This window comes from Sorex araneus, chromosome 9, assembly GCF_027595985.1.
Source record: "Sorex araneus isolate mSorAra2 chromosome 9, mSorAra2.pri, whole genome shotgun sequence".
NCBI classification, from domain to species: Eukaryota; Metazoa; Chordata; class Mammalia; order Eulipotyphla; family Soricidae; genus Sorex; species Sorex araneus.
This window is the reverse complement of record NC_073310.1, coordinates 33,701,564-33,718,989: the sequence shown is the minus strand read 5'-3', so window position 1 is coordinate 33,718,989 and position 17,426 is coordinate 33,701,564. Positions and strand designations below refer to the sequence as shown.

Genomic DNA, 17,426 nt, shown 5'->3' with positions numbered 1-17,426 from the left:
TTCCCCTCTCCTCTCTCCTCTCTCTACTCTCCCCTGTCCCCTCTGTCTCTCTCTTTTTCTTTGTCTCTCTCTCACTTTCTCTCTCTCCCTCTCCCTCTCCTTCTCCCCTCTCTCTCTCTCTCTCTCTCTCTCTCTCTCTCTCTCTCTCTCTCTCACACACACACACACACACACACACATCTGCATACATGTACCAGGTAAAGCATGAGGAACTCCTGAAAAATATTCACATTTCAGGCTCATTCCTTTTCCCATTAGGCTTTGAGCACCTGGTTATCATCAATAGATGAGCACAGACTATGACAACAGAATTAATATTAGAAATAAATACAATTTGGAAAAATTACTGGGAAGGGAGGATGAGGATTAAATAACAGAACTGCATCCCAGAACAAGAAACTGAATCCTGACTTTTGTGGCTGGGTAGGGTAGCTATTATTTTTCTCCTCTTTAATGTGAAATTTATGCATTAGTGGGATGGGAGAGGAGCAGAGTTTCCTCGATCTGACCTCAGAACCCAGGAAGGACCAAGGGAGGCCCCAGGTTACTTCTGTTTCATGGGCTTTTATTGCTACCCAGTGAGGCCAAAGAAGAGGGAAGGGCCCTCTTGGTGCTCTTTTTCTGCATACATGCCTCACCTGGGTTTGGGAAGGCCTGAAGGCTGAGTCAAAGCTGCTCTGCAGAGAATCAAGGAAGGGCTGGACCTTGTAGAGCCCGTGTGTGGTCTGGCTGGAGCGGAAAGCCACAATGTGGAAGTATTTGAGAATCTTTTCAAAGCGGGCCTGGCTCATAACAAGGGCAAGACTCCTATTACTGTAGAAGCCACTGCTCCAGATGCTGAGGACTGACTCGCAGTGGGATATGCTCGTGGAGATCATGTAGCCCAGAAACGCCTTCATCTCCATGAGCGTCACCTCCACCCAGGTGCTGTCGCTCCCAAACCGTTCCTGGAACTTCTTGGCATACATGTTTGTCTGTACCACCATGTTCTTGAGGACGTTGTCAGGGACAAAAAGCTGGAAGAAGTCCATGGCACTGGCACTGGGGGGCATCTTTCTTGTTGGACCTAAAATAAAGATGGACATGTGCTTACTGTACTGGCCTGATCCAGCATGGAACACTCCGCATTCCTGGACCCCTCCAAAATATACCTTGGCAGAACTCAAACACTCCATCCCCAGAAGCTGTCCTGCCCGCCCCCACATATACAATAGCTGTGCTCCCAACAGCCTGTGTCCTAGCAACCACCTTTTCATTTGCATGCACCATGTTCTTACAAAATATGGCATACTCAAGAGAAAATACTGATGCATGCGGGAGAGGAGAAGACATCTGAATTCATAATACAAAGGCTTGACCAAAGCTTTCTGGCTTCCCTGTTTTTGCAAGTTAAGCTATCTTTCTACATAAAAATGGTTTTTTCAATTGTTTTTGCCTCTTGAGTCTAAAATAATTTAATCTAGGTGTGACATTTTTATGAGGTATTGCCTGTGTCAGGACTGCTTCAAATTTATCCACTCACACCTCTTTTTACTGAGAAATGAGACATGGGTGAGCATTGCCAGAAACACTTCAAATTCATAATATTTAATTTGGAATGTCTGGTTGTTGCACACTGAGAAAACTTTAACTGGACTAGAGAGATAGTGTAGGGGTTAAGGCATATTCCTTGTGTGCATCCCAACCTTGTTAAATGTTTGACATCACATACTCCCCCAAGCATTGCCTGACACAACTCTTAAGTCCTCCAAGTATTGCCATACCTGGTCCTAGATGCCCCCAACACTGCCGGGGTGGCCTGGGTCATCCCTGAAACTGCCTTATTGAACTGCCATCCTGGTTGACTGAGAATCACTTGGAAGGGGTCCTGATAATAGCTTGGGAGACACCAACCTCCAGAAAAAACAACAACAAAAATACAAACATCCCAAACCTGAAACCCTTAACTGTTGCCACACTTTTCAAGAGCCCCACCATAAGTTATGTGATGCTACGTAGGGCATGACCCATATTTTAAGAAGCTAGGTTCTATGTAGTATCTTTAATATATTAGAGAGTAAATCTTGAGGGGGCAAGTTTAGATAATTTCATCAACACAATTTAAAAAATCTCGTTTTAAAATTCTTTACTTCCTGGGGGCTGGAGTGATAGCATAGCGGGTAGGGCGTTTGCCTTGCACGCGGCCGACCCGGGTTAAAATCCCAGCATCCCATATGGTCCCCTGAGCACTGCCGGGGTGATTCCTGAGTGCAGAGCCAGGAGTAACCCCTGTGCATCGCCAGGTGTGACCCAAAAACCAAAAAAAAAAAAAAAAAAGAAATTAAAATTCTTTACTTCCTGCCCTTCTATCACTGCTGTGATAACCAGGGGTAGCACACATGCCTAGCTATGATGCACACATGTTAGGGTTCTGTGCTTGTACTTTTGGTCATGGCCCTTCCTAAGGTTTGCATTCTTTTAGTTGCAGTGCTCTCAGAGACTGCACTTCCTGGCCCCACTGGTGCTTGAACATCTTTCGTTGTGCTTGCTGGGAATTGCAAGCCTTTTAATGTGCTTGCACATACTCGCTGTGGTGTGGCCAGAAATTGTTGTGGCACCAGCAATATCAGATACCAGAGCTGCCAGGATGAATGTGTGTGGAGACACAAATGATGGAATATAGAACCATATATCTACAAGGTGCTCTCAAGCCACTGCAGACCCCATAACTCATAACCTATATTTTAATATTTTATTATATTGCAGCACCATGAGTTACAAAGTTACTCATAGTTGAGTGTGAGTAAATCATGGCAAGTCCCCATGTTTTTCAAAGTTGCACAATGTTCCAGCACCAATCTCACCACCAGTGTCAACTTCCTCTACCAATGTTCCCAGGTTCCCGCCCCTAAACCCTCCTGCCCTGCCTGCCATCATGACAGGCACCTTTTTAAGGTTTGGTTCTAAAAATTTGGATCTCACTATTTCAGTGCTGTTAACTCTCTGGTTTGGATATTTAGCTCTATCATCACTTAACACCGCTGAGGTACCGGAATCCCCTTGACCTCTTCTCCTGTTGCTTTTCATCTGTCTCTTCTCCCCACTTCCAATCAATTTCTTTCTTTTTCCTCCCTATATGCTGAGGCTAAGGGTGATCTAGGCATCCCCCCTTTAAACCACTGAGACAGTGAGGAGCAGAGGTGAGAGAGAGAGAGAGAGAGAGAGAGAGAGAAGTGTCTGCTGTAGAGACAGACTGGGGGTGAAGGGAGGGAAACTGGGTGGTGGGAAATGTATACCGGTGAAGGGAGGAGTGTTGGAACATTGTGTGACTGGTGAGTCATTAAAAATAATTTTTCTTAAAAATGGCACCCCATCATCCTGTTATTCTAAATATCACATGTAAGTGATAATATCCTGTGTTTATACTTCTTCTGGCTTACTTTAACATGGTATCTTCCAGTGCCATCCATGTAGCAGTAAATTACATGACTTTGTCACTCTTTACAGGTACATAGTATCCCACTGTGTATATATACCACATCTTCATGGTATAAGTGGATACTTAGGCCATATATAGATATATGTGAGATATCTTCATGACCTACTTAGGCCACATATGTATGTATATGTATATATATACACACACACATATATATACATATATATATATATCCATTAGCCCCAGCTCTTCTAATGCCTCATTTAAAGACTTTTGTGTCTTGACTGATTTCAGTCAAGTTGATCTATCCAATGGTGACAGTGAAGTGTTGAAGGCTCCCACTACTATTATGTTTCCACCCCTGTGTTTCTTTAGGTTTATGAGCAAAAGTCTTACAAAATTTAGTGATCATACATTTTTGGTGAAAAAAATGTTGATTAGAATTAGTACTTCTTGGTCTATTGTTCGTTTGGCTAATAAGTAGTGCCCAGAGATAGGGATTTGAGTATCCCTATTTCTAATTACTCTCTTTACAGTTTTAGAGTTAATGCACTTTGGTGTAATATAAGTATGGTATGCCAGCTTTTTTCCCTCCATTGGTTTGTATAATTGTTTTCATTCTTTCACTATGAGCCTGTGTCTGTCCCGTGATTTTAGATGTGTTTTTTGTAAGCAGCAAGTAGGTGGATTTTGTTTTCTGATCCATCCCTCCACTCTGTGCCTTTTGTTAGTAGAGTTTAGTTCACTGACATTCAGGTATATTACTGATATAAATCTCTGTGTTGCTATTTTACAGTGTAATGTTTTTGCTTCTACAATCAGCTATTTGGTTTATTTGATTTCAGTAGTTCATTCAGAAACAATTTGGTTATTACAAATGTCACCAGCTCTTGCTTGTATGAGAATATTTTTATCTCTCTTTTCCATTTAAATGAGAGTTTTGGAGTCTTGGGCTGGGGCTGATACCGGTTTGCGCTCCGCCGAGATTCGACCCGGGTGGCCATGCTTTTGCACGGCCACTTTGCTACTGAATGACCAAGATCCAGAGCCAGCTACATTACTTCTGGTCCCAGCAAGTGCTTGTAGCCATGTCTCCAGACTGTGAACTAAGCTTTTGCTCCATGCTGCCCCATGAAGGGAAATGATGCAATTTCCAACTTAAATCTCCCTGGACTTAATTACTAAAATACAGAAATCCTAAACCACGTGGCTGCTACTGCGGCCACATGACTTTATATCTCTTCATTCTCATCAGTGGAAAACTAATTATCAAATGTTTCCTTGTCAATAGGGCTGTATTTTGGGGGGATAAACTCCAACAAGAATAGTGAGTTCTGTGTTGAAACTCCAACAACAGTAGTGAGTTTGGTGTTGAAATATGGAATGTAATCAAGGTAAAGAGAAAATGAAGTGAAATTTATCAGTTATGCAGGTGGGGGTGGGGGGGCTGGGGGCTGGGGGTGGGACGTATATTGGGTTTTTTTTTTGGTTGTGGAATATGGGCACTGGTGAAAGGACGGGTGTTTGAGCATTGTATAACTGAGACATAAGCCTAAGAACTTTGTAACTTTCCACATGGTGATTCAATAAAATAAATTTTAAAAAATAAATGAGAGTTTTGCAGTGTAATAGCTTTAGGTTAAAAGCTTTTTCATTCAAGCACCTGCCATAGAGGCATTCTGGGGTAGGGGGGTGATGGGAGGGCACCTAGTACACTGGTGCTGGGAAATGTGCACTGGTGGAGGGATGGGTGTTGGAACACTGTGTGACTGAAACCTAATCATGAACAGCTTTGTAAGGGTCTATCTCACAGTGATTCAATAAAAAAATTTTAATATTTTCATTCAGTAAACAATATATCATTCTATATCTATCTTTTCTCTAACCTGTACCATTTTATATCAAAGCTGTGATTATGTTATTTCCCTTATATTTAAGGTTTTTCTTCTCTCTTGCTGCCTTAAGAAATTCATCTCTCTCTTTGGTTTTTGCCATTTTGATTACTATTTGTCTTGGTGTTGTTCTATTTGAGTCTACTTTGTTCAGTGCTCTTTTGGCCTCTTGAATCTGCATCACTGCCTCCCTCCAGAGAGTGGAGAAGTTCTCAGCTACCATCTTTCCCACCACTTCTCGCCTTTCTTCCCTCCCCCCCCCCGCCGCCACTTTCTGGTATTCCTATAATTTGGAGATTTATAGGAATTCTTGCCACTGTTTAAGTACCTTGCATTCCCTGGCCCCCTCCCCCCGCCTTCTTTGGCTTCTCTGTTCATTTTCCACTTCCTTATCAATGCTGGCTTGTATTATATCTCGAGTTCCTCCATACAGTTCTTCCCCTGTAAGATACTGCTACTATAGCTTGCTAGTCTGTTCTTTAGCTCCTTCAGTGGATGAGAGATTTGTATGGAATCTTTCATCCCGAGATGATTGTTCTTCGACTTGGTTGAATTTTTCATACAGTGATTGCTTAATGTTGCTAGCAAGTACTACCTTCATTTCTGTTTCCAGAAATTAAGTTCTGAGTGCTAATTTTATGCCCTTGCCAGCCACACTATTTTCTTCATCATGCTGTATTGTTTGAGTATGATCGAGGAATTTTCAACTATTTATTCTGTTGAGTTAACTAAGATTTAAGGCTGTGTACTGTTTGAGAAATAGGAGTGCCACATCCCACCTGTCCCCTATGTGAGAGATGTATCCAGTAATACTTGGGGCTTGGGGGATAGATGAATGTGAGAAGGGCCCAATCCCTGTCCTGGGGGTGGGCTACAGTATGCAAAGCAGAAGGATGGAACTCCCCTTGCTTGCTGGCTTGCAGCTGATCAGAGCTTGAGTGTGGGAAAGGGAGGTCAGGATTCTGCAGGGCACCCACCTAGGTTTGAAGGATAGATGGTCATGAGGCCGACCTAATTACTGGCTTAGGGGAGGGGTATGGCATGTAGGGCAGAAGAATGGGGTTCTGAAGGACTGAAAGCTTGTGGCTGATTCCCCCATAAACTAATTTTTTAGAATGCAGGGACGAGCTTTTGCTATACATTTATTTACTTTTACATATATTCTGTGTGTATGTTCTTACATGATTTTCAAGTCCACATAGTGACTTAAGCTAGGCTGAAAGGATGCAGATTCATTATTAGAAGAAAAGTATTGTTTCTATTGCTTCCCTGTAGCGACTTCTACTAAAATTCTCCAGAATTTTATCCATCTCTGAAAATTCCTCTACTGCTCATTACCATAGTCACTGAAAGTAAATTTTCTACAGCAAAATAAAAGCTGACAATATACATCAGACTATCTAAATCTTAGATTCAGACACAGATTTTGATAATTGAAACCCTAAATTTATCTCTACAGAACTGTGGTCTTACTTTTAATCTTTTCAATCTGTAAAATGGACACAGTAAGTCTACCTTGAAAGACTGTTATGAGGGTAGAGTGAATAAAGGAATTCAGGGATGCACCCAGTTTTAGTACCTCCACTTCACAAAATAAACAGGACTTGAGAAATTTTACAAAGTTATTATTCACTGACAAACAATGAGAATGTTTAGAAAATTTTAATAAGCAAAAAACCAAGCTTTTATTTTACAGAAGGAGGTTAGGCCAAATACAATGACCATCTCACTCTCACTGGCCACTTTTTGGAAAGGCAACAGGCTAACTCAGTTCCACAGGGGACATATCTGTTGACAGAGGTGTCACTGGCTGATTGGACAAGACAAAGAAAGTCAAAGGAGCTCCAGTTTGTAAAAATGATCTGATGATCCACTCCTACACTTAACAAAATCATTATTATTTTTGCAAAGTCTTGCATCTATTGGTGGATGAGGTCATGAATTTTCCAGAAGCAACTCTCAATGGGAAGAAAAAAAACACATCATTTTATTGACATATCATGTAAGCAGAATAAAAATTTCTCTTCTAAAGTTTATTGTCAGAGTTAATTTTGTCTCTGAGGACATGTTAAAGAGAATTCACATGGCAGTCTGGCTGGACCAACTGCTTAATGAAGAAACTGGGCAGTGGCTAGTTCCCTCTTATCTGCCTAATTTTGATTTATAAGCATTTTCCACAGCCTCTTGCACTGTTGTAATTCCTTGTATTTTAAAGTGCTGGTACAAGTCAGTAGTTGGGAAGGAGGGAGGGAAGGGAGAAAAGCAGAAAGTGTCTCCAAGTGATTCAATCTCTTGCACCACCTTAATAGTATGGCCATTTGGTAATATGTCCAGAAGGGGAAGCTTCATCCCAACCACGAGTCCCTTATGTTTGATTCCTATATAGATAGCTTTCCAGACACTATTCCACAAGACTCTCAAAATTTCCCTGTGAAGCGTCATCTCAATGTGCATAGGAGGAAACAAGAACACTAAAGTTTAAGGACATTAACTAAAGTCAGCCACATCTACTTGCTTGATAGCTGGGGTGACCTTTGTCCCACTGGGTCCACAGCTAGTCTCTGTGAACTACTATAATCATCAACAATAGCCTCTGTTCCTATGAGTGACCTCTTCTGGCAAAAAGATATGCTTGCTCTCTCAAAAACAGTGTCTACAATGATGTCCTCTACTTCCTGAATGCACACAAAGCATGATACACAGTGCTCAAAGGGTGAACTTGCACAGCCCGAAGGAACTGCAAGGAGAGGAGAAACCTCACTGCAGAAACAAGTAAATAGCGACTGGACATAAAGTACAATAAGCAGGGTGCTTGACTTGTACATGCCCACCCCAGTTTCTATCATCTCTGGCACCCCATATTGTCCCTAAAGCACTGACAGAAGTAACCTCGAGGTGCAGGGCCAGAAATAAGCCCTGAGCAGCAATGAGTGAGCCACTCCAAGGAAAAAAAAAGAAACCAAAAAAGGTATTTTATTTATACAAGAGAGAAAGAGAGAGCAAGGAGTGGGGGGAGGTTGTATATTAGCTAAACCTACCATTCAGCTGATGATCATTTCACAATATGTGTAAATCAAATCTTTGTGTATGATCGATCTCAAATGCTTACAAAGGTATAGACAAATAATTTTTGAATAAATCTGAAAACACACACACGTGTGTACAAAACACACGCACACACATTCCTGGGCTGAAGTTTCATGGGTGTCTCTTCTCATGGTTCGCTGATCCCTAATCACAAGCAGACATTAGTCTGGTTTTCTCAGTCCTTGTCCTTAGCCAGGTTCCCTGCCTTGTGTTCATCAATCTATGCTTGTTTTTGTAGGAACTTAAGTTTTCCTTTGATCCTAATTGAGTGCGATAGCAGAGGTCGAGGTGTCTTCCCACTGTGTCCTTCAAGGTCAGCACACATTACAGAGAACACAACTCTATGGATTGATGAATGGAGAGACTGAGTGGAGACAGGACTGCTGAGGACCATCCAGGAGAGGATATATCTGTGCTGGGCTCTGGAGAAAGGTTTTGGTTTCTGGGTCAAGTCCTGTGTCAATGCTTGGGAAAAGGCTAGGCCAGTTGTCAACACCTGTGTGCAAGATAATATCTGGGTGGGACAAGGCTGGAAGAAGCTAGGAATAGCTCTCAGCGGAATTCAGCTCTGCTGGTTCTTGAGGGGAGGTGAGCACATGTCGAATCACACCTGTCCACCCTGGGGAATAAGATGTCAATATGATTCCATAACTAAGAAAGGGTATGGTATCTCATGGGAGCAGGAGAATATGGGAGCATCATCCCTGGGAATTGGAGGCACTTAATCAAAGATAGATGTGGGGGAGCTGGAGCCATAGTACAGCGGGTAGGGCGTTTGCCTTGCATGTGGCCAACCCAGGTTCAATTCCAAGCATCCCATATGGTCCTCCAAGCACCGCCAGGAGTAATTCCTGAGTGCAAATCCAGGAGTAACCCTTGTGCATCGCTGGGTGTGACCCAAAAAGAAAAAAAAAATCAAAGATAGATGTGGGCAGAGGTCATATCACAGATGACTCCCAGACTCCCCAATTTGGCTAAGCATGCTCTGAAAATAACTCCTGGACCTCATCTCTTCTTTTCCCACCTGCTCAGCCCTTCCCAGCTGCTACCTAAAAAATCTCTCTGCACCTCGGTTTCTTTATCAAATGAGAGTAAGAATCATCACAGAATGAGTATGAACCATCACAAGATGATATCAAGTCCTGGCTGATCTGGGCTGGGAGGACCCTGGGTCAGTTGGGCACCCCACCAGTGGCTCTGACCCATTCCATTTGGAAGATCCATTCCATCTCCATTCCATCTGGAAGATCAGGGTGACTGTGTGTTCTCTAAAGCACAACGTTTTAGAGATCAAAGTCATCATTTTGAATTGAATATGGCATTTTGCATAAAATGGTATTTGGGGGTACAAATTATCAGCAGCTTTTATATGGCACAAATAAAGGCCATTTAATATTCTGAATTAAGGATTTAAAATAACGAAATAGATCATCTCCAGTTAAACCAAATAGGTATAAAAATAACAGGAACATCCTGTATCACCACAAAAATATTCCTCTCACTTAAGGCACTGAAAATTACATTCCACAAAAGGCAATGCAGAAAATAGCCAAACTCATTGTTACAGCGCCAGCTGCAACTGGTCTTTATCTTCAGTGAAATTATCTCAGATTCTTTTTCCTCAACTCCAGGGCCTATCTGAAGAATAAGCTACATATCTGACTAGCACCTCAGGTCACAGACCCAACTACAAAATTCAGAAATTTGGTGGCTGAAGATCTTCCAGACTTGTTTATCATGCTGTTCATAGGTAAGTGCCCTGCAATACATTCTCTCAGCTGGTTCATGGGTCTTCACACAGGGAGGAACAGAAGCCATGGGACTGGGTCCTGGTCACACTATGCAGTTGGAAGCAGTGTCAAGACTCCCAATCTGATGTGCCACACTTGCAACAATCCAAAATTATTTTCAAATTTGTCAGTCCTCCACGTTAGCATTTCTCAACCTTCTCCAACCTTAGCCCCATACTGACTTTGTATTTTTCCCGTGGTGCCACCCTTTCCTACCAGCAGACTCCCTAGCCCTGCTTTTTTCTCTACTGTATGTTAAGTGACTTGAACCATGTCTGGCCCACAGAAAACAAGACACAGATAACGCTGCTGACTGAGAATGAGTGAAGAGTGAAATGAAAATTAAAAGAGAAATGAACCTTCAGGATTTGAGTGTGGTCAGCAGGGACCCTTCAGCTGGAAGTTAAGGCCAAAAACAGGAAAGTAAATAATAAGGGAGCGAAGAAAAGTGTGTGTGTGTGTGTGTGTGTGTGTGTGTGTGTGTGTGAAAGTATGTATATATATACATACGTGTAGATCTCTAAAGAGGCAGGGAGTTGGATGAAACCCACTCTGCCCCACTTTTCCTAAAACTATAGATTTAGATCTTTGTTCCTGTCACATGAGATTAAACAGCTGGTTACAGGGATACACAGGCTGTGTTGGACATAAAGAATGTGACAATTTCAAAGGCTTATAATAAAAATGCTGGAAGCATAAAGAAGCAAGTAAACAAAAGGAAACAGACTGGTCTTATCTGTGGGAGGCCTGGGTCACAAACCAGAGACAATGGAACTCTTTGGAGCTTCTTCGTAAAGAAGCTCTTCATAAGAGAGAAGGTAAAGGTGACATTAAAATCTGCATGTGACTCTCTCACGTGCAGGAGCCCTTGCCTTCTGCGGGCATGGGAAAGACAAAACTAACTTCTATTCCAGGTCAGAATCCTGAGAAGCAGCTCTTCTGAAGTACTGTCAAGGGTATATGTTGACAGGACAGTGACAAGGACCATGACAGAAATAACACTGAAGAAAATCAGGCAGGTTTACTCTAGGGGAGAGGTGTTAAGGTCTGTTGGTGTCTGTAAGCTAGCTCTTGGGCTTTCCTCCTTGGCACAGAGAGCTGACATTAACTGGTTCATATAGGTAGACCAGTTGATTAGCTTAGGCAATTCTACCCCAATCCTTAAACCCCTGGTTTAGCATCACCAGTGGAGTTCATCAGAGACCTGTCAGTCACTTGCTAAAATCACAGAGCTAAGGTCTGAGGACTCTCATATTATGTTAGCTCTTTGACCATTAGTTCTCAGCATTTTCTGAATGTGTGTGTTGATGGCAGGGAAGAAGGGCTGCTGCAATATATCTGAACTGGGGGACACAGAGCACAGGGGTTTGTTTTCTGGTGGATACTTACTGCCTTTCTATTTCCCTTGGACATCCATGGCACCCCACCAAAGAAAGATACAGATGATACTTAGCTGTGTCAGCAGAGTTGATTCAAGAAAAACAAAGGCAAGCTGGTGATGCTTTATCCCTAGGTAACTAATTATATCTCTCTTATTCCTGCATACTCACCCACACCCCGTTGGAAGAGAGAAAGCACAATGAGATAAAAGAGAATGAAAGAGGAGGTTAAGATAAAGAAACATCAGGCCTATAGAAAGGAAGGAAAAGAGTAACTGGGTAACCACTGACTCACAGCCAACTAACTTTTTTGGGGGTTGGGAGGAGGATGGGTCACGCCCTGTGGTGCTCAGAGATTACTCCAGACAGTGTTCAGAGTACTTGGGCTAGAACCAGGGATCAAACCAGGGATGGCTGCATGCAAGGCAAGCACAATTTTCCTGGTCCTGTTTTTTTGTTTGTTTGGGGCCCACACCCTACGGTGTTCATGGCTTATACCTGGCTCAGGGATCACTCCTGACAGAGCTTGGGGACTATACATGGTGCCAAGGATAAAACTATAATTAGGGGGCTGGAGCAATAGCACAGCGGGTAGGGCGTTTGCCTTGCACGCGGCCGACCCGGGTTCGATTCCCAGCATCCCATATGGTCCCTGAGCACCGCCAGGGGTGATTCCTGAGTCAGAGCCAGGAGTAACCCCTGTGCATCGCCGGGTGTGACCCAAAAAGCAAAAAAAAAAAAAAAAAAAATTAAAAAAAAAACTATAATTAGCTATGTGTAAGGCAGCACCATACCCACTATACTCTCTCTGGTCACACAGGCAAATAAATGAGAGGCATGGATTCCAACTTCGTCATCTGAAAATTGCTATTTGGGCTAATGGTAAATATGTGTCCACTCTGAGCTGGCAAATGATGGCTGGTAGACCACATTTTCCAGTGGGACACAGGAACTTCCTTATTCCTTTCCATTTGGATAAGCTAGCACAATCCCAGACCCCACCTAGATCAGAGTTTCAGAGCACTTCAAAAGGCAAATTTATTTTTCATCTGTGTGAAGTTACCTCAGATCACAAGATTTGTCTTTGCCATAGTACAAGCTCTGACTGATGTCTGCGCATTTTTAAACTGCAGTTCATGCTTTCCAACACAAAAGCCACTTTAAGTGCCCCATCTTGTGGCAACATCATTTTCCCCTAAGTTTTATTTTTTATTTTTTATTTATTTATTTTTTTGCTTTTTGGGTCACACCTGGCAATGCACAGGGGTCACTCCTGGCTCTGCACTCAGGAATCACCCCTGGCGGTGCTCAGGAGACCATATGGGATGCTGGGATTAGAACCCGGGTCGGCCACATGCAAGGCAAACGCCCTACCCGCTGTGCTATCGCTCCAGCCCCTTCCCCTAAGTTTTAAATGATGCAGTTTCACATGAGATATTAGGAAAAAATGCTTGTGGATGAAATCTGCTCAAGGGCTGGAAGTCAGACCAGGCCAGTGAATCAGATTTGAGGGATACCAGGAAGATAACCTGCTGGGAGTTTAATTCTAGATACCATGACACTCAAAACAACATCGGGGTTACATACACTTAATAGTGCCAGTGCAGTAAAAATATCTGTGTATAATTTTTAACTTCCTCAGACAAAACTATATTAACCCAAGCCCCACCTTAGGTACCAAAACCTATGAGCACTCAAATCCCTTACAGTTTGCCCTGATCTGTGATGAAAGCAGATGCACTCACATCTTCCACAAATGCAGAGCCAGGGGGGAAAAATCCACATTTTAGCAAATCTTAGTATTTCAAAGCTATATTGTTCAAAGGTGAACTGAAATTCAGAGATTTTTTTAAAAATAGCTTTGAAACGTTGAAGATATAAAGGTAACTGTTCCTTCCACCCGATCGTTACCCTTCAGGCCCTGACCTAATAAAAAGCATTGAAAACAGAGGATCAAATGAGTTTCCCAACAAATTTGTTCAAGTTAGATAAAAGTCACAGGATTTTTTTTAGGAAGAAAGCTTCTGAGGTTTCAATTCCAAAAGAGTGCCAAAGTTGGAGGTGCTCAGTGTAGGCAGAAGAGATCAACCCTAATTTAGAACTCATCAGATGCCTGGAGCTCCACTAGAGCTTTATTTGGTGCTTAAACCCTGGGTGTCACACATGCAAGGCAAGTGAGCCACATGAGATGTGGCTACCCTCTTATTAATGAGCCACATCTCATGTGTGGGTCCAGGGGTTCAAGCCAAGAATTGCTCAGGACTCAAGAGTAAGTTTTATTCAAATAAACTAAATAGAGTGTCAAGCAGAGACACCCAAGAGAAGAGGTCTGTCATTCAGGCAAAGTAGCAGTGTTATACATCTTTCTTACTAGTTAAGTAAGTAGTTACATTTAGGAGAAATAATTATAGGAGCAAATGCCTTATTATCTAGGTTGGTTTTAATTACCTACTGTGTAAAGCGTTCTCTGTGGTCAGCAGATGTTTTGCAGGATTTCTTGGTCTTCTGCTAGGTTAGTATCACTGTATCACTGTCATCCTGTTGCTCATCGATTTGCTCGAGTGGGCACCAGTAATGTCTTTACTGTTTTTGGTATATTGAATACGCCACAGGTAGCTTGCCAGGCTCTGCCGAGAGGGGTGGAAGAATCAAACCCGGTTGGCCATGTACAAGGCAAACACCTTACCTGCTGTGCTATCTCTCCAGCCCTTTGCTAGGTTAGTAGAGGCTGAATTTCCTGCCTGTAAGGCACACCTGTGTACTCTATTCTTGACTTTTGTTGTGGATTCCCACTGTTGGGGATTGAACCCAGGTCTCATTAGCACGCTGGGACGTATGCTTTACTGCTGAGGCACATGTCCAGCACATTTCTAAGGGAAATTTCCAGATGAGGAAACCGCTTACCCTAACACTGACAACACCTAAGAATGAAGCCAAATGGGTACCCCAACGTGGCTGCCTTATTATGGATGCACAGGGAACAATGCTGTACCATAGGTGGCAAAATTATTATACACCAGCTACCAGAGTGCTGAAGTTGAGGTGATTTCTTGGACGGAAGAACCCTAAAATGATTTTATTGTGAGGCAGCCCTACCCAGCTATGACAGAGTGGCCTCTGTCACCTAAATGTCACTTAACAAAGTGGCAGCAAGTGGAATTTCCAGGCAGTACCCAGAGGGCTTGCTCACCATCCACCAGAATTATACTTCTCATATTATATGCCTAAGAAGAAACATGCTGAAGGAGTTTATGATAAAAAGTGGGAATTCTCTTCTAAAGTTCAGCACTCACTTTCCAAGTAATCAAATTATTTGTGTCTGATTGCATTGTGAGCAAGTTCAGAAAGTACCTTTATTTCTATTGAGTTTTATTTTTATCTTTTCTTCCTGTTAAAGATTACCCCATTTTAGCAAAGCCAAGAGCAAAGCACACACAAACACATACACACCCCCACCTGCATTGATTGTCATATATGTAGCACTGTCGTCCTGTTGTTCATTGATTTGCTCGAGCGACACCAGTAACGTCTCCACTGTGAGACTTATTGTTACTGTTTTTGGCATATCAAATACACCACGGGTAGCTTGCCAGGCTCTTCCATGGGAGCAGGATACTCTCAATAGCTTGCCAGGCTCTCCGAGAGGGGTGGAGGAATCAAACCCTGGTCAGTCGCATGCAAGGCAAATGCCCTACCAGCTGTGCTATTGCTCCAGTCCGATTTTTTTTGAACAGTTTTCACTTTTGAGTGTTCACTTTAGGTTTTTGTCCCTTATAAGCCTAAAGTAAACACTCAAGAATGAAAACTGTCCCAAAAAACCTCAGAACACTATAATCCATACCTAGCAAATGCCCTATGCATCCTTTTACTAATTTGGTAGAAAGCACACCTCTTTCATTAAAACCCTTCAGGATGCAATGGATACAAAATACAAGTTTGCAGTGCTTCTATAAAAACCCTATTTCACATATTCTTTTAAGATACTTTTTGCAACAGCTTCCATCCTCAAACAGTGAAGATGAAAGTAACTATTTGCTTCACCCACCAGCAGACCCATCTGCTGAGTGAAAGGTGATCAGCATGCAGAATGCCTGGATTCCTTCTAGAAATCCCTTGCTATGGTGAACAAAGGTTATTAACTGAGCTGCTAGGCAATGCTTCTTCAGTGCTCTGGTCTTCCTGCTGCCTCTTTCTGGTCCAGTCTTTGTCCATGATACATCCCCCCCCCCTCATCTGTCTCATCATGTACACTACTTCGCTGCCAGGGTCTAGATGGAGAACTGAAGTACTAGTAGGGAATGCCTTCAAATATGACCATTCCCAAAGGAATCTTCATTTTAATAAAGGCTTCACTGACTATTAGAAACTTCTACTTTCTAAATCACTCCAGATGTACAGTGAGAACATAGAGGCTACCAAGAGTCAAGGATGACAAGGCTAATGTGGACAGACTTTGTTTTGTTCATATGTCTACAGAAAGACTGCACATAATGTTTCCAAAATCAATCTGTGCAGTTCTCCTCTGCTTACACCACCCTGTACACACAGACTCATCTCCCCAAGAATAAGTAAAGCTAGATTTTAAAAATGTTTTATTGAAGCACTGTGATTTACAAAGTTATTAATGTTTGCGTTTCAGACATACAATGTTCCAACACAATCCCTTCACAAGTATCCACTCCACCAATGTCTCCAGTGTCCTGCACATCCATAAACCTGCCTCTATTACAGGCACTTTTCCCCCTTTTAGGTAGTGTGGTTTGCAATATTATTCTGATAGGATTTCATGCATAACACTTTTCCACCTTCCAATACCACCTCCTGCTCCGGCATGGAAGTAAAGTTGAATTTTAAATGCCACTTCAGAATAGGTGTCAATTCACAATCAGAGACGGCATAAGGGTTTTGGTTCTTGAGTTTGTTCCAATGGTGATGAAGTACTGTACATGTGCTAAGGAGGATTCTCTGAAGCTAAAGGTAATGATGTTCTTTGACTGATGATGCAACTAGTGTGACTGTGATAATGTGACTGATGGTTCTGATACTTGCTCAGAATGAACGTGGCTAGAGATCCAGGGAACTATTTGCCACGCCTAATTGGGTAGAGAAAAACAGGAAGACATCATTTGTTCCAAATACTTTAGGATAGGCTCCTTTAAAAATATATCCTCAAGGGCTGGAGCAATAGCGCAGCGGGTAGGGCATTTGCCTTGCACGCAGCCGACCCGGGTTCGATTCCCAGCATCCCATATCGTCCTCTGAGTACCACCAGGAGTAATTCCTGAGTTGCTCCTAAGACCCAGGAGTAACCCCTGAGCATCACCGGGTGTGACCCAAAAAGCAAAACATATATATACATATACATACATACATACATACATACATACATACATACATACATATATTATATATATCCTCAATTTTACATAGTACTGTAGCACTGTCGTCCCATTGTTCATCAATTTGCTCAAGTGGGCACCAGTAATGTCTCCATTGTGAGAGTTCTTGTTACTGTTTTTGGCATATCGAATATGCCACGGGAAGCTTGCCAGGCTCTGCCATGCAGGCGGAATACTCGGACTGGAGTGATAGCACAGTGGGTAGGGCATTTGCCTTGTACGCGACCGACCTGGGTTCTATTCCTCTGTCCCTCTCGGAGAGCCTGTCAAGATTTTACATAGAGCTCAAAGAAATATATTTTCTGCCTGGAGAAATGCATGCAGGTATAAAGTTTCTATAAATAAATTGGACTTTACAAAATGTTCATGGTTAGAGAGATGGAACAACTGATAAGGCACTTGCCTTGCACAGAGCTGACCTGGGTTCGATCCCTGGCACACTATATGGTCCTAAAAAGGGA

General features: G+C 42.6%; 1 protein-coding gene across 1 annotated transcript in view; it reads right to left on the bottom strand.

The window, feature by feature from the left end:
- PGBD5 (piggyBac transposable element derived 5) overlaps positions 1-17,426 on the bottom strand; it is a 120,032-nt gene that overhangs the window by 42,498 nt on the left and 60,108 nt on the right. Inside the window, exon 2 of the mRNA XM_012935099.2 lies at positions 639-1,066. Within this exon, the coding sequence (XP_012790553.2) occupies positions 639-1,066 (428 nt within the window). The remainder of the gene's footprint in view (positions 1-638; positions 1,067-17,426) is intronic.